This window comes from Seriola lalandi, unplaced genomic scaffold (assembly GCF_002814215.2).
Source record: "Seriola lalandi dorsalis isolate HSWRI2012SDOR001 ecotype SW California unplaced genomic scaffold, Sedor1 jcf7180002054939, whole genome shotgun sequence".
Classification (NCBI taxonomy): Eukaryota; Metazoa; Chordata; class Actinopteri; order Carangiformes; family Carangidae; genus Seriola; species Seriola lalandi.
Window position 1 is genome coordinate 898,565 of NW_019525659.1, and position 24,482 is coordinate 923,046.

The following is a 24,482-nucleotide window of genomic DNA, read 5'->3' on the forward strand; positions in this document are numbered from 1 at the left end:
AGCAGTGGAAGCCGCGGAGCGGAGGAAAGGGGAGGGGCTAATTGAGCATGAGTGAAGAGAGAAGAGCGGTGTTATACGGCCAGTCGGTCACTCTGTAAATGCCTGGAGTTCTACAGAAGATAAACTGAAACTTAAGAATCGATCTCATCACACAAGTATCGATCAATACCCAATACCAACGTTAGTATCGATACTATCGATATTTAAATCGATCCGCCCACCCCTAATATGAAGTGCTTGGCTCTGGAGTGTAGTCGGAGTCAGAGCTAGCAATGCTCTCATCCTGGAAGCTGTAACATGCAAAACAACCTGATATGTGTGACTGATAGTAAAAGAAAAAATGTCAGTGCAGCTAGGTAGGTGCTACAGTTTTTTCATAGACATGCTGCTGAAGATTCAAGGTTCAAAAGAAACATTAGCTGTACTAGTAGTATAGCTAACTTAATAATAGTAATATAGCTAACTTAGTATTAGTAGTGTAGCTAACTTTGTGGATGTTTCTAGCTTTACTTGATATACAACCTTACTACGGGTGGCTACTAGCTAGCCAGCAATAAGTTATTGCATCTAACTGTATTTCCAACAAAAAATGACCAAACATACTAGCTTGACAGCATTGAGTACGAGCAACAGTCATGTTGAAGGGAGGGGGTGGGAGTTTTTCGGCTGGATACTTTCAAAATATAGCTAACTCAGGCTAATATCTCCCAGATTACCTACTCCAGCTTTAAAGGAGCTACAGTGAGCTAGCTGGTTAGCATGCTAACTTCAGAGTTAGGGTTTGAGGGCTAGAAATAGATGCAGAACAAAAGGGTTGTTTTTGTGTGATGCTGAACTCACAATGTTTGAGTTGTTAATGCTAACATTAGCTATGAAGCAATAGCAAAACTGAATATTTTCGGCAGATTAAACAAACTGTGTGAAGACGTTACTTTTTTTTTGGCACATTTCATAGACTAAAAGCTGCTGATATCTTACTCTGCATTGACACACACACACAAGAATGGAGGCATCAGCTCTCAACCGTCCTAACCTTCACACAGCTATTTAAATTTGGGCTCTAGGGTTTTTGGTCCCTCAAGTTTAAATGGGTTCCTATTTGTTGGACCCCACAAATATAGTGAAGCAAGGCTACAAACACACATATACATACACACCCACACAAGCATCTTAATGGTACCCTGATTCAAACGGTCAGTGGTTAATAGAGGTGTGTGTCAACGGGAGTCCTGTGGGATAAACATGAATGGTTGGATGTTGTGCATAAAACCTCTGCACACACACACACACACACACACACACACACACACACACACACACACACATACTCTGATCCTGCTCCTTGTATCTGATCTGTCGTTCCTCTCTCTCTTCCTGTGTTTTTCAGTTACTCAGTGACGGTCCAGGAGTCGTACGCTCATCCTTTTGACCAGGTTTATTACACCAGCTGCACCGACATCCTGAACTGGTTCAAGTGCACCAGACACAGGTATGGGCAACATCAGACATGTGAAGAGAGTGGTGGTTTTGTCTTTGCCTGCTGTAGCCTCTGTACTGTACCAACACATTACCCTCATCTGTCAGACATTTTCCAAACCAGTGTTTCCTCCTCCTCCTCCTCCCTGGCTTGAAACAGCACACAGACAGGAAATCCATCACAGTGAGGATTTATGTTCGTGTATTTTTGTCAAGTTTATGTCATTGTGGCATGGTAATACATCAGTCTACACTAGCAACTACATGACCACACAGTCAGGACAAACAAAACTATTTATTTCATCTTAGAAAATAGAAGTTTGACAAAAAATGTTTTCACAAGCTCCAGAGACTGATTTTTTCTGGAGCTGATGAGGCTTATTCGTAGTTTATACTTTAGTCACTACAAACACTTTACTTCCAGCTACAGTCAGAATGTAGTTGATGGTCAAGTGACAAGAACTAATAAATAGTATAGTAAGTTATTTCATAAACTGTTGATACCTGCTGCAATGTTCTCTTTATCTTTATGTAAATTCATTATTTAATCATCCTGAAATTGCCATCCCTATTTCCATTCTTCTATCTACCCTCCGTCCGTCCATCATTTGTACATGTATCCAGTCCAGGGTTGCGGGGGGCTAGAATCTATCCCAGCATGCTTTGGGCAAGACAGTTGAAAAAAGGAGACATGTAAAACACCATGTAAAAAAGAACAGCTACAGATGAAACACCTTCATAACACCTTCTTAAAAACTTTGCGTGTTCGTAAAAAACACGTCGCCAACGATCTGATCTTTAGAGGTTTGAAGACACGATCATTTGTAACTGTGGGTTTCTCCGCCTCCCCGCCCCTTCAGGAGACCAGCAGCAGGTCTGAGTCTGTTCACTCCAACAGGAGAAAATCTTTCTCTGTCTCAGCAACAAACTCTCAACAACACAGATCTCCTCTCTCTGCTGGTTCTTTCTGGTTTCACTGCTGCAGTAGAGCTGCTGACGCTTTCCAACTGCAGAAGTTTAGAGGGACCTGAATTGACCTTGTATTGTATTGTTGCAATCATGACCACGCCCATTTAGGAGACAGGAAGTGTTAACCATTTCACACCAATTGGCGCTGCTTGTGATGTGTCATTTTTTTGTTATAGAGCATCTTTGATGCTGTGGAGAGGTTGTCAATCTATTACAGGGCTGACAACTGTTCTCGCACACATCCATCATACAGGTGATTTGAAGTCTCTGGTTCAAATGACCCTGCATGTGTTTGGACTAGGTGATTTTATTCTGTACATCTGTAGAATCTAAAGCAGTCCAATCAAACAGCTCATCATAAATTCTACTTTTACAAAGATAATGATGGTTAGTTTTGATTGAAGCTGTCATAGGTCATAGTTAGTGATGGTTTTGTACTGGACTGCATTATATTGAAATGTGTTCCCCATCATGTTTGTGAATGGGGAGGAGAAACATTAGAAACACATTTCAGTTTAATGCAGCTATAGTTAAATTAAAATCACCTCCTCCACTCAGAGTAGTCTCAGGTTACATCCCTGTTAATCCACAGTCATATAATTGCATAATTGCTGTGTGAAGTCTTGAGTTATGGCTAAAAATCTAATCAGTTCATCCTTAAGTCCAAGTGAACGTTTTTACCAAATTTGAAGAAGTTCCATCAAGGCGTTACTGCCTCGTTATCGTGCCCATGAGAATGAGTCAGGACAAAAACCCCAAAAACAATATGCCTCTGACTCTGACTGTCGCCGGTACGGAGGAATAAACATTTGTATCTCTCTGACAGTATTAATTTAACTCCTAACAAAGTCATTTAATTATCAATCAAAACTGAACAATATTAAAGGTATAGAGGTAGAATTTATGGGTGCAATGTGCAGACTCAAGTAGAGCAAGGTGATGAGCCACTGTTAATTACATAACATATTCAATTTTATTTCCAGGTTTAAAAGTGTGGTGTATTAACAGGCTTTGCTTCATTATGTTTAATAACGGACTGGTTCTGGTCTCATAGGGTCTTCATCAAGACAGTTAAAGGATTGATGCTACCTGGTTCCATATGCCGACAGTTCACTCCACATTTCATATCACACAATAAAATGAACAATGGAGGTAAACAACACCGTGTATAAACGTGATCATGTGTGACCTCACTTCCTGTCTGTGTGCAGGGTGAGCTATCGGACAGCGTATCGCAGAGGTGAGAAAACCATGTACCGCAGGAAGTCCCAGTGCTGTCCGGGGTTCTATGAGGACGGAGAGATCTGTGCACGTGAGTACCTTGATGTTAGATATATTGAAGCTGTGTTTTATTTGAAGTGTTGATCCATAAGAAGATATATTTGTGGTTTTAAGAACCAAACACCATCTCAGTGTAGTTTAACATCTCCTCTCTCAGGCTTCTCTCTGGAGCTCTAGTAACAACAGGTCAGTGAGCCAATCAGAAGAGAGGAGGCTCTTAGCCTCTCTTCTGATTGGCTGACTGTTTTCTGAGTGATCCAATAAAAATAAAGCAGATCTCAGGGAAACACTCAGAGAAACCAAATCCTGCAAAGTTGGATGGGGGGTCCGGTTTGGCGGGGCTTGGGGCGTAACTGAGTGCAGTGACTGCTTTGTTGTGACATCACAAAGTTCCAGAAGTCCTGACAGCTGGTTTTAAGGCTCAGTTTCTGAATACAGGCTGTGTGCATTTCTCTGTGGACTGAGCGCTTTGATATTTTCACAGTATTAATATAGAACCTAGACCTGCTTTATAATCAAACAACACATGGACAGAGACCTTTAGACTATATGGACCTTTAAGCTAGACCTATAATTTAGTATTCTGCATGAATAGATTGTTTTGGCTGGTCTGTCATTAAACAGACATCTTTTAACGTCCTTGTTATCATGGCAAACAGCCCATGTGTTCGTTACTATATGCAATTCATTGCATATAGTTACATAGTTATATATAGTTATATTAATTTTTGTTGAGAAACTAAATGATTTTGAAGTGTTTCCACATCCATCAGAATGAAACACAGCTTATCCAAACATGATTCACTCAGCGTTTGCTTCAGAAATAAAAGTATGTGTCATTTTGTGACAGACAGGTGGCAAATGAAAGGAAAACACCTGGATAAATGAGCTGAGTAATGTAATAAATGCGCAGTGCAGATCACTGAATGGTAAAGCTGTGGCTTTACTGCTTCTACATAGTGAGGAAACTGTTGAGCACGGTTCAGCTGAATCACCGTCACTAGTCAGAAAAACAACCCGTGTCTCCTAAATGTGTTGTCATTACTGTGACCTCACTGGCTACTGTGCGCCCCCCCCCCAGTAACCAGCAGGCGGTGACAGGTGTGAAGCCACAGTGGCAAAAACAACAACTGGTGTTCAGAAGTGAGAGTAAAACGAAAGCATTATGTTAACACACAGTGTCAGTAGTTGGTGATAGAAGAGAGTGATAGTATGAGCGTTGTTAGAGGAGGCGGAGGCCACAGTTTGATGCAGGCAGGGGATGTGATATTGTGCCCCAGGAGTTCAGAGGGGAATTTATTTTGGTGTGAAAAGGCTCTGTTGTATGAGCAGCTATCACATGCTGCTGTGACAGTCTCACTGAGCTGCTCAACAAAGCACCGCAGCGAGGAGGATTCACCACATACTCAAACTACACAGCATGTCAGAGAAGAAATTACATGAAGGTTACATTTATTATATTTAGTTTGGATGCGGTCAGAGGAGCCTCGGTAATGAAATGGGTTTGTTTATGACTCATCAGAAGTTTAGTAACACAATGCTAAAAATATCAGCTGGTGACAAAGGTTTCCTCTTCTTCTTCCTCTTCTTCTTTTACAGTGTTAACATTTTGTCACATGTCCAGATGTACAAAAATCTGAATGATATAAGTATAATTAAATTTCATTGACCCTTTTTAGTGTAACAAATGAATATTTCTTTATTAACAGAGGATCAAAAGACAATGTGTACTGTGAAAGGGGTTTGTGGTGATGAACCCATTGACATAGATACATAGTGCCGTCTATGTATTTATGTCAGTGGGTTCATCACCACAAACCCCTGGTTGCTTCAGGCCTGTTGCTGTGATACGTCAACCTCACCTCTATACTGGACTGGACAAGACTGCCCTGTAAACAATAGGAATAAATGGAGGAGCTGCAGTTTTCCTGGATAAAAAGCAGTATAAAGCTTATATTTCTCAACTGATTACAATTAGTCTTTTTTAAAATTCAAGGGTTTATGATCTATGTGGAGTAAAATTAAAAGTTTTGTCTCCAGTTACTTAGAATCATCTGTAATCACTGTTTTCTATAAAGAGGAATGTGCATTAATGTTAAGTAATTCACTTCATGTAAACATATGTGGTAGTAAATAATTAATTCATTGTCATAAAGAATTGTTAAAACTAGTGAGTAAAATACATTTTTACATTTCTCTATATTTTTATCAGTGAAAGGGTGAAATACAACATTATTGATCCCAGAGGAGGAATTCAAGTGTTAAATCAGGATAACATATTTACATGATAGACTAGGACAGTGTAATAATATAAAGTGAGATGATCAATTAGTAGTACAACAATATACAACGGTATAATGCATCATTAGGCTGTACTGTATTGTTATTATTAATATCCTATAAATAAAATGAGTATGTAACATGAATATATTATAATATATTAGTAGCAGCATAATATTTGATTAGGAATAGTAAATAGTAAATGTTAGATAAATAGTAGTTTAATTTCGTAAATAAGGTAACACAAGTTCCAACTATTCCTTATGACAAGGAATTATTTTCCACCAAGTCAGTAATTCAGTTCATGTAAACCTAACATTGATACACTCCCCCTTGTAGAAAACAGTGATTACAGCCTAAACCATGAGGATTCTAAGTAACTGGAGACAAAACCTTTGAATATAAAAAGACTTTATAGAGCTTTTTATCCCGAAAAAACTGCAGCTCCTCTGTTTATTTGCGCTTGTTTACAGGACAGTCCTGCACGGTCCAACACGGCAGTGACGCTGGCGAACGATCCAGCAGCCAATGCGGCTGCTGTATAATATGTCTGTGGATGAACCCATGATAGAATTACAGAGCTCTTCAGCCTCTTTCAGCTCAGTGTTTCGGTTTTACGTTCCACAGCTTTACTGTTGTGGTTCAATGTCTTTAACTTGGTTTCCTCCAGTGAATAAGCTCTGATAAACCTATTGTACACTACTTGACAGGTTCAGTTAGGGTTTGAGGAGACCAAAGCGGAGCTTAAAGGAGAGTAAACATCAGCTGGACATGATCACTCTTGTTCTTGTGTTCTGTTTTTACTTGTGGTCTTGATTCAAGGATTCAAGGAATTTTCTGTCAGATGCATTAAAATACCAGCAGTGCATTTTCACACAATGTTATTATGCCATTGTTGTTATTGGTGATATAATATAATTTACCCAGTGGTAGCAGTGACATGTATTTATGTCCTGGATGAGTGTTGTCTCTTATGATGGGCTGTGCAGTTTTTCTGCACCTAGTATCATCAATGCTCAGCAGCCACACTGTTTAACTAGATGGTGCACCGATTAAAATGAACCAAAGTTTTTGTGGATACCAAACCTCTTCTGGTGTTCAGTCCTCTGAAGTCAATGATCACCGCTTTGGTGCTATGTAAATAAAGTTGAACTTATTTACTTACTAATATGTCAAATGTGTTGTTTTCAGCTTGTCCTGAAGTTCTGACACCAAGGGGCCAAAAACAAAAACAACTGACGAATATAACTTAATTAATGCTTCAAGCAAGTAAGCCAATGTAAAGTGTAATACAAACAAACAAGGAGGAACCAGTAACATCAGCCCTGTCATACTCAATAATCAGCCTGTAGAAGAAATGGAACATTTTAAGTACACAATCATTGATTAGACTCTGACCTTCAATTCAGGGCCCCAAGGGCCAGCCGGAGCACATACAAAAAGTCTGTTATTCCCTAAGTCAACCAGGCATTGAACACAACATGACAGCAACACTTGTTACTTGTCTTGTTATCATATAAGATTTGCTGTCTGGTCTTTATTTATTAACCTACCTGCTCATTTGCTCTATTGTATGTTGTACATGTTGTATGTTTGTAATGGTGAGTTGTGTTATGTGGATTGTTTGTATTTTTCTTGTACCTTCTTTGGGAGAAACCGAAGACAAATGTCCAGTGAGGTGGACAATATTAGCGTCGTCAGCAGCGTGCAAGCAGCAAGTTTTACTTATATTTATAACATGACAGACTTTTAATCAAAGTGGCCCAATCCTATTTTGGTCTAAATTGCCTTTAGTTGAGCCTTTAAACATGGAGGGGTCAGATTCAAGTGTCTACAGCTCTGTTAAAGCTGAAGTTATTTCCCCCCTACATGACTAATCCTAATGCAGATGTCTGTTTTAAAAGTCTCTGTGACTGTACTGATCACCGGCCTGTCTTCCTGTCTCCTCCATGTCCAGCTCACTGTGCAGAGAGCTGTGTTCACGGCCGTTGTATGGCTCCCAACACCTGCCACTGCGAACCGGGCTGGGGGGGCTCCAACTGCTCCAGCGGTAAGTCCTCCAGCTGTTGCTGTCTGTGAGCGGTCACGTCTTTGTGTGTGTGACTCTGGTTCTCCGTGAAAGCACTCAGGAGAAAAAAACAGACGGTTGTATCGTCTTACTGACTGAAGCACACCAACAGCAGCAGTGAAGCAAAACACTCTGTTCTCATGGCTGTGATCTCAGATGTTTCCCCGGCTACTGCACTTCAGTACACACATGAGATGTACTTATACCTTACTATTTCAACTCCACTACATTTCTGTGTGTTAACAAAACATATCAACGTCTTACAGGCTAAGTGTCATGAATGCTGTCATGAGGCCAGCAGCAGCTGTCAGTCTGTGCTTCCTTCACTGTGGTCTGGCTGAGCTCAACAGACCCTCACTTGAGGCTGATATTACTTTACAATTGAATTAGTCTGCACAGAAGCTTATTTACACGTCTGCTCATTATTCAGACATCAACATGATCCATGACACCCACACACAGTCTCTTCAACCATCAGCTGCTATTTGTCACTTTTGGCCAGCTGCAAGTAGCTCTTTCATTTCCATCATGGGACAACAGAGTCCATGTTATCAACAGTGAATGTGTTGCATCCTCAACATGGGTAGAAGTGGTGTCTTGTTCAACACAGTTATTAAAACTGTACTGGGCCATTGTCCCTGAGCCCCTGAGGTCATTTAGTTTCAGAGAACATACTGATCATGATGATGTTAATTCAACAGACATTTCAAACATTTGGATGCTCAGAATTATAGAGACGTGTGGTGAATTAAAAAAAGAAATATTCAGACCCCTTCACTTTTTACACATTTTATTCTGTTGTAGATTTAATTTTAAGTGGATGAAATTGACATTTTTGCCCATCAGTCTACACACTAATAACCAATAAACAAAGTGAAAATGTGTCTGTAGAATGTTTTGCAAATTTATTAAAAATCAAAAAACTGAAATCTCTCATTTACAAAAGTATTCTGACACTACATGTTGGGACAAACGCCAAGCCGGAAGATCAGGACAAAGGTAAAAAAAAACATTTTTAAATCTCTGAGTGTTCCCAGGAGTGACAGGGACAAGAGAGACTGTGAATTGAGAGAAGGACAAAAGTCTTTGAAGAAAACCTGCTCCTGAGCACACACAACCTGAGACTGGGGGCGATGCTTCACCTGTCAGGACGACAACGTGTCCCAGAGCAAACAGCCAAGACAATGCTGGGGTGGCTCTGAGACAAGTCTCTGACTGTCCTAGAGTGTCCCAGTCAAAGTCCACACCTGTGGAGAGACCAGCTCAGACACTTCCCAGAGACTTTTCCAAGAAGACTGGAATCTATAACTGCTGCTGAACAGGCTTCTACAAAGTCCTGAATTTAGGGTCTGAATACTTTTGTAAATGAGAGAGACACAAAAATGGCAAATTTATCTATTTAATATTAAATCCAACATAAGAAAATGTGCAAATACATTATCTGAATACACTGTCCATGTCCTAATGTTTTTACTGGGGGATACCATACTTCTTTAAAGGTCCCATGATTTACACATCCGAATGGCTTCTTGCAGCCCAGTGTGCTGAGAAATAAAGTGCATAGTCGGTGCCAACTTTCAGCCCCGACACAGGAAATGTTGCATTATGTAGCGTGGGAGAATTTAAGGGTGAGGAGGCTGGAATGATGGATGGGTATGTAGCAGGAGACTCGAGCTCACATCACATCCCAGACTGCAGTTAATGTTTGCTTTTCCATAATCATAACCACGATCTTCCCTTACCTTAACCATACGGTAGTTATCATCATACGCAGATATAGCAGAAAGCAAGAATTTAAAAAACAAACATCACATCAGCATGGTCCAAAAAACTGACTTTGTAGCAATGGTGGCTGAGGCTCGTGGGTTTTCTCAGGACTGATTGTCACAAGATAAACCGACATTTTCCAGGAGATCTGTCTGTGCTTCTGTGTTGAGGAATCTACAGTGAGACAGGAAGTTTGATCTTAGGGGCCAGGGACAAGGCAGGTCAAAAGCATTTAAAGATGATTAATCTGACTCTTCAGTTATACCCACGCACAAGATCACCAGTGTTTCCCTTGTTGTTCAAATTCCCATTTCGTAGAAGCTATAAAAGGCCACACCACAGATTTGACACATTAGATCCAGCCACTACTCAGCCTGTGAAAACACTTTTATTATGTTTGTTCTGTGGCTCTGGAGGAGCAAGTCTGACAAGATAGCCCCTGAAGATGTGGTATTGTAGTGATGTCATCAGGATTATCGCACAGCTTCATGGAAGTGCAATAGTGGAGAACTTGTATCAGTCATTTTCTTAGTGTAGTAATATCCCGGTTCTGATCAGGTCAGCACCAGAAATTAATTAGCATCAATGATTTCATTTTCTGTTTGTGTTTGGGTCCTTTAATGTCCACTGGTTGAAACACGAGCTGTTTTGTTTGCATCATACTTGCAGACAGTGTCCACTCAGTGTCTGCAGGAGGTTATTTTTGTTTCTGCTTATGAGTCTATGAATGTGTCTCCATGCGAGCCTATAAGCTGATATGCATGAGGAGCCCACAGGGTGTGCCCCTGCTGTCTTCAGTTTCAGCCTGTAATAAAGAAGCTTATTGTTGTGTATGGGCCCCAGGGCTCTCCTGGGCCCCACTAAGCCCAGCCTGTCTGTCTGCTCTCACACACATGAGCATTCATCTTTAAAAAAAAGTTTCTCTTCAAAAGGAACTTAATGAAAGTATGAATGACTTGGAAATGTGATGCTTAATCTTGGAAATAAGAAGTGTGAAGTGTGTTTCTCTGTTTTTCTGGGTGTATTTTATTTCCTTTTCACTTATTTATGAAGAAATGAACAGGAGCAGATTAATGCACATTTGTGACACGGAAGTTAGGAGGATTTTTACTCCTGTCTCATCCCAGTCCTGGAGTGACTCTTGTCCCATTACCATTTTTAAGAGACTCCATTGTTGGCAATGGCTTTTTTTTTTGGTGTTTTACAATTTACTTGTGGTGGTGTGTGGCACAGTGTGTGACCAATGTACATGCAGAGACTCATGCAGTTTAGAGTGGGAGAGGGTCATCCAGGTTATTTTGTGTGACTTCATGTCTCCTAAACGCCTCACATTTATGCTATCAAGACACTGCAATTTACTGATGTTCCCTAAATGCTTCATGTTAAACTATCAGCACACTGAGAAGCATCTAGTTCCTGATCAGTTACTGCAGCGCAGCAGCTCAGACAGGCGTGGCCAAAACGTATTGAGTTTGAAAAGAGTGAAATAAGGTTCTAATGTCACATTTATTGGCTCAGCAGCGAGCAGCCTCTCTGATTTGTGGTGGCCACCATGTGTCATCAATCCACACACGTGTTGCACAGGTCAGGTTGCAGCCAACCAGAAGCAGCACCAGAGCAGACAGGAAAGAATAAAAAAAGAGTAAAACAGACAACAGAACGACTGGCATGTATGTTCAAAATAAAGAAAATACTGTTTGTTCATATGAGAACTGCATATTTAAGACTTCCCTATTTTATATGATTCTCATCCCGCCCGCTCTCATCTCTACATCTACTTCCCCCCAAAAATTGTCAGCCTCTAATTTGGTGTTTTACTAAATATTAATGGCAGCATGTTGGTGTATGTGGGATTCAGTCATGGTAGTGAAGGTGTCACCCAGTACAGCAGTGTGGCTCATTGATGTGTTTTTAAAAGCTTTCAAACAACAATGGAGCAATGTGACACAGAGTATGATATATTTAAGCAATATCACATGAGAGGGAGTGATGTTGTACTGAATATCAGCTCGGTTGTGATTCGGTCACAGGTACGAGGCCGCAGGTCAGTTCTACGAGCGCCGTATTAGGTAACAGATTATGATTTGTTTGTTTATTTCATCATTTATTTGGCTACGCCAACACAAATAGTTCCGCAACTTTAATTGTACTAGATTGTTGCTAAGCAACACATAAACATTGTTCTGACCTGCACAGTGCACACTAGCTTGCTACTCTGTCTATACGTTACCTCAGGTGTGAACTGAAGTATCCAGGCTTCTTCCCTTCATCCTCTCCTGACGACCACACATCATTTCATTCAAATGTTATTTCTGGAAATATATTCATCTTAGCAAAGTTTGTTACAATCTAAGAGAGATAACAACCGTTAATGTAGCGCTAATTAACTGTTAATAGAACACCTGTAAAGCGGAGTGATACATGTAGTTAAAAGTCCCAGAGCTGTTGTACTCTACATCAGTACTCATGGACTGCCTCTTGTCCAATCAAATGACTTGGTCAGAACTGAGTGTTGTATAACAAGCTTTGGATACACACACAATACGTGTTGGTGGGATACATTCTACATTGGTTTGGCTCAGCAGATGGGATTTGTTGATGACAAGAAAAATATAGAACTTATCCTTTAAAGGAGCTATTTGTAACTTTTGCTTTTGCTTCATAGCTTAAGCATTAACAGCTGTTTACTTACCAGTCTAGAAGAAATGTTTTGAGTTCAGCATCAAACTTCACTCCTTTACTCACCAACAGCTGTCTCCAGAGGTGGAAACAAACAGCAATATTAGCTCTTGTTTTAAATCTATTTCTATCACTTCCTTTCTTCTTCTGGAGTTAGCATGCTAACAGCTAGCCCTGGTCTGGCTGAACTGTCTGGTCATTTTCCAGTACCGGGTTACTGTAATGTTCAATCTCCCCTGACCCTTGAGGTGCTCAGAGAGTTTATTACAACCCCTTGTCTTGTAAATGCAACAATGGCTCTTGTCAAGACTGGTAAGTAAACAGCTGTTAAACATTTGCTATGTAGAAATACTTACATATAGCTCCTTTAAGGCTTCCTTCAGCTGAACATGAACATTTTTAAACTTTCCCACTGGGCCTAAATACTGAATCTTACTGGGTTATTCTAAGTAAATGGTTCTCATTTGTTGACCCAAAACCACGTTAACCAGTTTTCTAAATTGAGATTTTCTGAATCTAATTTAGCTCAATACATCAGAAAAGATGTACAGAGCAATAGCATCATGTTCTCTTGCCTAGTGTCTCTTTATTGTGATCTCTTCCTCTCCAGCAACTACTGGTGTGTGTCTATGGGACAGTAGTCAGCCCAGTCAGTCCACAGGTCAGTATCAGTCTGAAGCCCAAACAAACCACCCAAGCTGTGCTCTGTCACTAACCTGATTGATGCTCCCGCTGACTGATGGGTTGTTCACGTTCAGTCAGCCATGACAGAACAGGTTCAATGGCACTGAACTTGTAATCTCTTAATATTATATATTTATTATTATCTGTATTTTGGACACTTGGATAGGTTTGTGTGTAAATGGGTTTCTTTGAAAAAGCAGCAAAATGATTCAATCACTTGGAGCATTCAGCCACTGTTCATTCTCCACCCCCTTGAGTAACGTGTCTTTAATTTCAGACCAAGACTACGATGCATTGACTTTATTTTACGGGTCAGTGGGATTAAGCAATATATTTGAGGATCAATTTTGGGGATAACAACAGGAAATTGGGTTAGTTTGTGTTCACTGGTAAGCAGGAATAATAGGAGTAGAGAGCTGTGGTAGGAAATGACCTCGGGCATTGGAGCTTGTGATTTAGTACACATGATAACACAAGATGCTCAGGAGGCCCCAAGTTCAGCTGTGAGAATATACTGAACAACATCATTTACTGTATATCTCACAAAGCCAATGTGTAAGATCCTCTTTTGTGCGTTTTAATCACTAATCCTACAGTACTTAACTTTGAAATGCTTTTATGACCTGTTATTGGTGCCTAACATCACAGTTGAACATTTTCAGCTTTCTGATCTTCATCAGGCAAAAAGTCAGTAAACGTGTGTGTAAAATGTGTCCAAAAGTTATCTCATGACGTCAATAAACAATACTATTTGAATATTATTAAAATGGAGAAAGGAAAGGAAGAGAATGCTTTATTCGTTCCCTTAAACCCCAATGATTTTACACCTCAATTCACTTTATTGGCTCAATTTATTTTTGAAATGCTTAGTTTTTCTAGTTTGAATATGTTGCTAGCTAGCTTACCTGGAAACTCTGCTAGCTAAACACACTGAGCACCAACCTTTGTAGCTAGCTATTTAACAGCAGCTAATTGCTGCTAGCCGTAAAACTACTCCAGTTCAGGTTATAATCCTCCATATAAACTACAGTGACAGTAACTGTAAAGCCTGTTTATGTGTGATCAGAAAAATCGCACCTGTCAGCAATCACACCGTTGTTCAATTATGGTACCTTTTTGTCAAAAATTAAGTTTTATAGAAATATAAACTGACATTTACTGAAGAAAAAAGAAACAAAACATAAAATGAATAAGTAACATTTTTCAAGAACAAGCACATCAGATTGTAATGGCTTAGAGTGATTTAATCATTATACAGTTACACTGCTGTGTATCTGGATGCAGACACACTCGCTGGTGACACATTTTGTTGCTTTTAAATAATCATTAAAATAAATATTTCTTGAGCCAGATGTGTTTTGAAATTGTTACATGGGCAATTTACATTAAGAATACACCAGAGATTTGATATCATACTTCCATAAAGTCGAGGGACACAGGAAACAAATCCAAGTGTGTGAGAGGACCTGAGGTGGCCTTCATGTAACCTAAAAACATTGAAATGCCCTCTGAGCCAGTGTTTGGTTTGTCCATTCTGGGCTACTGTAGAAACATGGCAGTTCAACATGGCCAGCTCTGTGGAAGACGTCCTGCTCTCGTCATTTTAAGCTAATGAAAACATAATTATCAATATTATATTCTATTTCTGCCAATATATCCAACTAAATCCCACACACTGGCTACAATTGAAGTAGCAGATGCTGATATATGATGACTTTAGTCTTAAGTATTGGTCAAGCTCCAAACACAATGGATCTTAATTTTCCCATGATGCAATTCAGTAGCATCTCATTAGGCCCTCCCTGAGTGGTAAACACCAATGTCTGATAAACTCTACACCTCCAAGTTTTCTGTTTGTAGTCTTATATAATAACTCTGACATCACTATGACATCATCAGGGTTATTTTCAGATTTAATAGGAAGAAAATCAGAGCGTGATGTTTAAAGAAGCAAACAGATGATTTGTGGTATAGGTTCTTTGTTTTCCACACATAAAAGCTCTGCGTCCCTGTGTAAAGACATGGCTTATTGGTGTGATAGCTTTATTGTAATATGACAATAAGCCTCTGGAGGAGGACACACATTCCAGCTCAGCATGGAAAACTGGAGGAATGCTACAGATGTTTTTCCTCACTGCGAAGCCTTCGTAACAGTGTGAAAGGCATTTTCTGTTCCCATGAGTGGCCCATGCCTGGTAGACTGGGTAATCACTAAATAGATGGAAAAACATTCCGGTCCCAATCCCTCCTCAGTGTGGAGAGCGAGAGCCGAGCCAACCGTCAAAAACTGGAAGCTCAAGTTACTGACTCAAAACTTTTTAGCTGCTTTCACACATGTATTTGCAACCCTGAACTTATCTAGACATTAACTGGAGGAGCTGTATGTGAGAACGCTGATGTCCTAATCAGTTGGACAGGACATGAAACAGACTTCACCCTGCCGCCTTGCTAGTACAAAGTCCATGTAATGTCTAATTGATTCCATCAATAGAGCAGGTGATTATCTGGAGAATTCACAGATGATGATGTTTGTCTTGTGTGTGCTATGAACTGTAAGCAAGACACTGTGATATCTGCAGCGCCATGTCCTGCCTCCTGCTGTACCCAGGCGCCTAAACCAAACTGAGTATTTCCAGTAGGTGAGAACGCGTCTAACATGTACAGTCTTCTGTTGTGTGATAGGACAACGTCCTAACCTGATTCTCTGGACATTACCAGGAGTTCATATGAGGAAACGACTTTAGTCTACTTGCCCCTAAAGTCTTTTTTGGTGTGAGGTGTGAAGCCTAAACACACGGAGCACCAGCCGTTGACATGTGAGTGCTGTCGAACATTACGAGGTCTTATGGATTTTTTTCTTTAAAAACCATGAGATGTGGTCTGAGAGTGGGATGCATCTAGCCTTGTGACCGAACCCTGGCACAGTGCAGTCTTTTTTGTTCATGGCCATCTTGAATAGGCCTATGAAAGAGAACAGTCTGTTCTGCAGTGAGTGGATGAGGAGCCCCGAGCTCCTGGAGTTTGGCCTTTCTTCAATCTAGGTCAGGTTTCACAAAAGTACCAGGATGGCAGACTTGAATGCAGGAAGGGTTTTACATGTGCATTTTAGTATCTCTAATCTCCTCCTCTTCTTTGTTCCCCACCCATCCCCCCTCAGTCCTCACAACTGTTTGTCACACAGGGCCAGACTGCCTGAGGAAAAGGAAGTAAGCACTTTTTATCAGGTCAGAGTGAAGTAGGCTAATGCAGGAGGAATAAAAGGAGCCTGTTAATCACTTGAACAACCTCAGAATGGTGGAATGGTTGGGGATGGCTGTGTTACTTTGCATGCAAGGCACATAAACATCAGACTGTGTTTATGTAGTAGAGGAGAGGAGCTTAAAGGGACATTTATTCTTATTTACATAAAAATACCAAAACCTAAATAAAATGAACACAATCAAGTTTAACCAAAAAAATAAGTTCCGGTCAACTAAAGCTTTCAACTTCATATTCAACTTTTTTATTATTATTATTAACAATGGATCAAATGACTACTGTACACTAGTTGTGATACAGTGAATGAGCAGCGAACAGCAGACAGACTCAGGGAGCAGTTGGTGAACATAGTGGAGCATACCTCAGGAGCTGGTGGAGACCAAACTCAGAAACAATGGACTTAGACTCAGGTGGATACAAAAACTGCTCCGAATGAATGATAATGTTGCTCAGTGTTCCTGAATATGTAAATAGGAAACTGATTGCGAACATGTTCACCACATTAACATGAGGTGATGTGTCAATGTTTTGCTTAGAGCTTGTTCTACTGCTTCCAATCAGGCAAATAACTGGAGTGGAACACTTAATATAATTACAGTTGAAATGCTGTGCTTTTATTATGAAATAAAAAAGAGAAATATATACAACAAAGACTGAAAGCACTTGTAAGATCTCCATGGTTCTCACAAACCTTTACAGATGGTTTGTCAATTACAAGATCAACTTAAATGAAGAGGATCTTGAGACCCCATATTGTTGATCTACTTTTATGTTACAATCAAGGCTCCATAGCTCATTTTTGCCCTGAGGCCACCTTGCAGGAAAATCCGGCAATAGTCATGTGTCTTCCTCGAAGAACATGCGTGACTGAACTCAAGGAAATGTAGTTTAGTTATATATATTATAGATAAATACATGTCTTTTCTATTTAGTTGGATAATTCAGAAGAAATTTGATCCTATTTAGGTATGAAATATTGTGCTGTTATGCATTGTATTACTGTCTTTAATTTTAATGTCAGTCTAACATTTGGTTCAAAGACATACTTTATTATTTCATTGAGGAACAGTTGAAAAGACTCAGATTCATTTTGTCCTTCTCTGTTGCCGTAGCTCATGAGGTGACAGTGCATCCACCCTCTGCACTGCACATTAAACATATATCCAGAAAAAGTCACATGTGACCACAAACCACAGAGACACTATCACTGCAATAATTTAGTTTTACTACGGCTGCCATGTGTATATTCTAACCCAGGCAATGAATCCCAATCAGCTGCAGAGGTCATTCAGGAACATGAAAACAGATGGGAAAAGGTTTTTATAATTTAGCAGACACAAAATACGATTGCGATCAGAGGTAAAGCTCTGACGGTTGGAGGTCTGAGGGTTAGAGATTAAAACATTTTGCACTAAGGATTAAAAAGTGATCTCCATCCAGATGACTGATTTAGCTCCATACCAGAAATAATCTCTGTCCACACTAACACACCTCAAAACACAGATCACATGACCGTTGACGTACACTGGACATGCACACGTTGGTGTAAACAGGAAGCAGATTGTCTACTCTGCCGTTTGTTTCTTTGTCGCAGAAAATACTCTGAACGAAGTACAGCAAAGAGTTTTCAAACTGAAACAGGGTCAGCAGTATTTCCAAAAGTCTTAGTTTTAGGCGCTCCAGAGTATGTGTACGGCAGGTGAAAATGTAGCAGAAGTGATGCATTTTAAAACTAAAACACGTTAATGTGACTGTAGCCTCAGAGCCAACAGGTGGATGCTGGGTTGAGGTGGGGCTTTTTAAATCATGCAAAACAGTGAACAGAGCACCAATTGCTACACTACCATGATCAAAAGGCTGCATTGGATATATTTGCATTGGAATTAGGTTGCAGGCTTTCCCTCTGTTTCATGGTTATGCTACTTACTTAATTTTATGTGTGAACAGACATAGATCTCCTTTGTTTCATGTTTCCCATGCACATCTTATATGCATATATCGTGGATTTAGCATTTGAGTAGACGTAGAGGTTGTCTGAGTTTGTGCTTCAAAGAAATCAGTTACTTTAGTGAGTACAGTGTTATCATAACATAAACTATGAGTTTTAACAAACTGGAATTATCCTTTAATGCTAAACCTGCTAAACAGTTAACTGACTCCAGTGCTACAGTGTAGTTTATAAAGTCCTTGTAGTTTTCCCTAATGAAAAATCTCACTTTGCCCTGAACTTAAGATAGACCTCCATGACGCAGAGTCCCATAATTAAAGGTCTGGCCTTCACTGTAAACCTCCCTGACTCCTGTTTTGTCCCCAGTCGCTGCCAGGCCCTGAGAGGGCAATGGTCTCCTGATGTGTTCCCTTCAACATGAAAGACATCTAGAATAAACATGTGGTACAACACATTGTCAGGTTTACCAGTTTACTGTGGCTATGCATGGTGAAGCTTTCATTATGAATTGTGATGGGAAGGCCAGATACATGGCAGGGCTAACTCGTGTGTATAAGGTGTGGTCTGATTAAGGCTGAAATCCAACAGCCAAAGGTTAATGACGTGGGTTGGGGTCATTGCCATACAGTAATGGAGTCTCTGATTGCTTGTAGAATCTGATGGTTTTCATGTCAGTGATGAGGCACAAGCTTTGGTTTAAGCCTCAAGAGTTTGTTCAACTGGGTTACTCAACTTAATGATGTGGTGGCACACAGCTCGCTGTCAAATCTCAAATTTGGTTCAGGCTTCACTGTGGCCCAAAAGAGATTCACATACAGTGTCTTCAGAAAGTTTTCAGACCCCTTCACTTTTTGCCACATGTGAACTAAAATCAAGTTCTTGACAAATCTCAAGGATAATTAAAGCAAACAGGGTCCACCTGACCACAGCTGGCCACAGCCAAGGGTCTGAATACTTTTGTAAATGAGAGAGTTTGTCTTTTATTTTTAAATAAATTTCCAAAAAATTCAAAATTTCCAAAAACATGTTTTCATTTTGAGTGTAGACTGATGGGCACAAATGGGAATTTTATCCACTTAAAATTAAATGTATGTTAGATAAAGATGAGGCAAAAGATTCTTCACCAGAGACCATGGTCTGATCTGAAGTCTGTGTTTGAAAGTTTAGAAGTAAAGAAAGATTCATGTAGTTCAAAATGTTTGCTGTGTTTAAAGAAAAATGGGAAAATGACAATGGCTCCTTTTGTTGATTCAGGTGTGTTTTTATGGCCATTTCTGTCATCTTTGTATCAAATTGTACAAGCTTTTTATTCTACAAGTTCTACAGAATAATATATGATGGTGTCATCTGCATATGGATGAAATTGACTTTTATTTAGAGATGTAACAATATTATTAATATAAATCATGAATAGAATAGGACCCAATATTGATCCCTGAAATGGACACTCTTTGTAATGGACAGCAATTCTGATTTGGTATTTCCCTCTTTAACACACTGAGGTCTTGCAGACAGAGAGGACTGAAACAAACTGCAAGTATTTTCATCAAAAGCTGTTCAATCTTTGTAAAAGAAGACCATTATTAACTGTATCGAAAGCCTTTGACAATCTACAAATAGGACGGCACGATTTTTTCCTTTATCTAAGACAGATACAAATCATTCATAGTTAAAGTAGTGACTGAGACTGTTCAATGTTTTTCTCTAAATTTTGGTCTTTTAATGGGATTATCAATAAGGAAAATATAACCTCTAACCTGTAGGCCCTATATAATATAGAAAACCAGTATGTATAGCACAAGCTTTATTCTGCAGTGTTCACTGATGAATTCCTCTGAAAGCTGGTCTACCACCAGAGTAAAACTGTTGTCCTGAGTCTTGGACCCACTTCAGGATCAGGGTTGCCCTTGAATCATGGGTCACTTGAGCATTGATTACCACAATGATAACAGAACAGATTTCTGTGACTCATCCCAGTTTTGATGGACATTACATTACATTATTGTACATGTCATCAGGTTTGGTAATGCACACTGATCATGGGATCCTTGGTGAAAAGAGGTTGGTTACAAGTGGTCAGGGCTGAGAAAATCTTTATGTTATGTCTTGTTTATCTAATGAGTGTAACACGCCATGGCTCATATTATGTAAAGCCCACTCTGTTTAGACTTTGCTACCAATCGGGAATGACAGATGAAAACCTGCAACTTGATGAATCATCAGTCATCAAAATCTTGATTCTTCTCCCTCTCTTCCCTTCAGCTTGTGACAGTAACCACTGGGGCCCCCACTGCAGTAACAGATGTCAGTGCCAGAATGGAGCTCTGTGTAACCCCATCACTGGAGCCTGTATCTGCACTCCTGGATACAGAGGCTGGCGCTGTGAGGCCCAGTGCGAAGTGGGCACCTATGGAACCGGATGCCAACAGAAATGTCAATGCCAGAACGGTGCTGCCTGTCACCATGTGACTGGAGAATGCAAGTGCTCACCGGGATATACCGGAGCTTTGTGAGTGTGTGATCTGTCTCCTGTTTCTAATCCAAAGAGTGACATTACAGTGAAAGCCCAGTGCTACAGTGAAACAGGTTTTATGTCTGGGTAGAAGTCAATTTTGTACTATGGTGCTAGATATGTTTTCATGGTTGAAAAATGTCTTTCCAAAGCCAGTTTCTGAAGTGCCTTTGTTCACTATTTATTTGAAGTGAAGTGACACTAAACTTTTGGCTGGGACATGAAGATACTCAGAATAACATCTGTATAGACAACAGTTAAAGCCTGGCTGTCTGATTATGTCTGACAGATCAATTAGGGAAACATGTATCAGTAACATTTCCTTTTTCCTTCCTCATTTATGTAACTGTAAGGATATTTTAACATTATCATTTAACATTGGACATGAATTTTACATTATTGTCGTCATTTTAAAAAAGATTAAAGAATAAATTCTGCCATGATCATCACAGATATACAACCTTTTAATTCCTAGATTCTTCGTCTTTTTCTTCTTCTGCCATGGCCCCTACAACCATTTGGTAAAAAGTTTTAAAATTTGGCACACTAATAGGGGACACTCACATGATGCTTTCCACAAAGTTTCATGTATGTGCCTCATGCGCTCTAGCACCACCAACAGGTCAAAGTTGGAGGTGTGTTCACGCAACTTTTTTAATATGAAGTATCATTGGGTTCCTTGGATGAAGCTGAGTTCAATGTGCTCCTATGCAGTACTGCTCCTCAGAACTTGGTTGATGCATTTGCCTTAAAATTAAAATTCCCGTGTCTGGTTTTCACCAAATATGACACAGATGTTCTTAATACCAAGCGGATGTTTTTTTGATTTGAAAGCGTTTGTCTGTCAGATCGAAAGCGGCCGAGTCATACCTCAGTCAATCTTTAATCAACTGACATGAAATTTGCTACGAGTGCTTACAACTATGCCCTTGACATAATGACATCATGTCTCCATGGCAACTCTGGCCTGCTGGGCTGCGTGGCCCCCACATTGCTGTTTATGTTTATGTGACAGGCTTCTGGAAACTGAGCACATCTTTATCTCATTGTTTTTAACATCCACTACTATTAGTGCTGAAACACTTATTGATAAGCCATTGATCAACCACACATCCCCGCCAGCTTCTTAAGTATTTGCTTCTTTTGTGTTTTATGTATTAAACTAAATACATGATTAAATGACCATATATACATTTATCAGTATCAATAAATTCATAATCAATAAATATAATTAATTGCAACCCTTAATCACCATGCACAATAACGTAAGTTGGAACTGAAAATAAAAGGGACACGAGACGTACTTGCAAAGATTATGACACATCTCAAGCAACTTCAAAAGCGATATTACCGTGACATTGTTTTGTCTTTCTTCACAGCTGTGAAGACCTGTGTCCTCCAGGAAAACACGGGCAGCAGTGTGAGGAGAGATGTCCATGTCAGAACGGAGGAGTGTGTCACCATGTGACTGGAGAGTGCTCCTGCCCTGCAGGATGGATGGTACACCCCAACTGTTTGTGTGAACTCTTAATAAGAATGGCTCGTTGTCATATATACTGTATACTCCCAATGATCATTTCAAGAGTGGTACAATACACACAGCACATTACAGGACCAGGATAACCAGGATGAATTATAATACAATACAATACAGAGCAGAGAAGCTGTATCCATGACGCTCTTCTCATCATCAGCAGACCTTGAAAACATAGTCATGTATAAAACATTTGATTAACAGCTTAGATACTCTGTGTGTGTTCCTCTTGTCGTTGCTGTGTGTAGGGTACAGTGTGTGGACAGCCATGTCCAGAGGGGAGATTTGGACAAAACTGTTCCCAGGAGTGTCAGTGTCACAACAACGGCTTTTGTGTGTTGTCCACTGGACAGTGTCTTTGCACCCCCGGATACTCAGGAGAAAGGTAAGAGCTACTTTTACAGCACTCCTCCATTGTTGTGTGCGAGTTGTGTTGCAGCAGCTTGGTGCAATGTCAACTGTGTGCAAAGCGGAACGAGGGGGGTGTTGACAATAAATCAATTACTTTCTTATTCCCAATAAGAAATTGTCCTCACATCAAGACCAGACAATGACATGGGGCTGGTGTAAATATTTTCAAACCAGATTGATATGAAGCCACACATCGAACTGGACTGGTACACTGAATTCTTCCACAAGGTGTTGCACTTGACTCAGCAGACCCTGGAGTGGAACATAATGAGACTGAGAGAGCCCATGAATGAGAGTGTTTCAACTCCAGTCCACTTAGTGACGATAATGCACCTCTAAGCTGGTGTGCCAACTTGGAGTTACCATCATCCTGGTTCCCTCCACTAACAGCCAATGGGATTTTAACATTGTCTCTTGGATTATTAGAGAAAATAAAAAACAGTTAATGATCCTGACAGGTTTAGTTCAGCAGGATCATCTTCACTAATGAACTCCACTTCATGATGTTTGAAGCCTCAATACAATCAGCAGAAGTAAAGAGCTAATGTTAGACTATAAACCAACTACAGCACGGTCACATGACTTCAACACCACGGTCACATGACTTCAGCCTCACCACCACTAAACTTCAGCTTGTAGTTTGATTCAGCTCTGACCTCTTCTTCCAAAGCCTTTCCTCTGACGGAGTTAGAGACAGTTTGTATAAACACAACGAGGCTGTAAAGGTGGACTGGAGAGTAGATCAGTTTTCATGTTCAGCGTGATGATGTTTAACGTCCCCGACAACCTCTGTAGTCTCATTTAGACACTTGTTAGCAACCGAGACGTAAAGGCTTCAAGAAATCAGCACTGGGGTATTTACTGATGGATTTTATGTTGTAGAATAAAACATGAAAATGTCTTGAGCTAGTTTTAACCACACACCTTATTTCAGTCGTCTCACCTAAAACACATTCAACAAACCAGAGACTCCAGGACTAGGGGAGGAGCTAAAATGCAACTAATTTCCTGGTTTTAGGCTCATTCCTGTGGCACTCCATAGACACTAAATAAGAAGAAGCAGAGAGTGAAGAGGCCCCAGAAACAGAAGAACAACTTAGTGACACATCAAATTTTTATTTCAACAAGCATTCAACTGAACCTTTCTTCTTCTAAACATCAAAATAATATTTTAAAAAAAAAACTTTGTGCAACTTGAGAAAGTGTTTATAAAGAGGGAACCTATCAGAATGTCATACATAAACAATCAGAAGGTAACAAAATACAGGCATACCTACAATGCAATACCTACATAAGGCATAAATCAAAATCAAAAGCAAAATACAAATAAAATCATCTGTATCTGCTTAACTCCTCCACATCCTCCAGAGAGAGGAGAGAAAACACAACCAGGAAGCACAGTCAGTGTTTTCACAGACAAATCTCAGCAGAGCACCACGCAGGGCTTTAGGCCATATAATTAGCAATATCAGAGAGCACGCACCATATACTTAAGCAGACCAGTGACGAGTCAGGAATAGCCCTTCCAAGTGCAATTTTATGAGTAAATAAGGGTTTTAGGGAAGCCAAACATTACGGTGCAGCACTGTTTGGAACTGGGCCGGCCATGGCACAC

At 40.0% G+C, this 24,482-nt stretch overlaps 1 protein-coding gene across 1 annotated transcript in view; it reads left to right on the plus strand.

The window, feature by feature from the left end:
* The window catches only part of megf10 (multiple EGF-like-domains 10), a 58,816-nt gene that overhangs the window by 14,130 nt on the left and 20,204 nt on the right, over positions 1–24,482 (plus strand). Inside the window, exons 3-8 of the mRNA XM_023397809.2 lie at positions 1,388–1,489; positions 3,657–3,757; positions 7,964–8,056; positions 20,673–20,919; positions 22,302–22,422; positions 22,705–22,841. Coding sequence (XP_023253577.1) covers positions 1,388–1,489; positions 3,657–3,757; positions 7,964–8,056; positions 20,673–20,919; positions 22,302–22,422; positions 22,705–22,841 — 801 coding nt within the window. The remainder of the gene's footprint in view (positions 1–1,387; positions 1,490–3,656; positions 3,758–7,963; positions 8,057–20,672; positions 20,920–22,301; positions 22,423–22,704; positions 22,842–24,482) is intronic.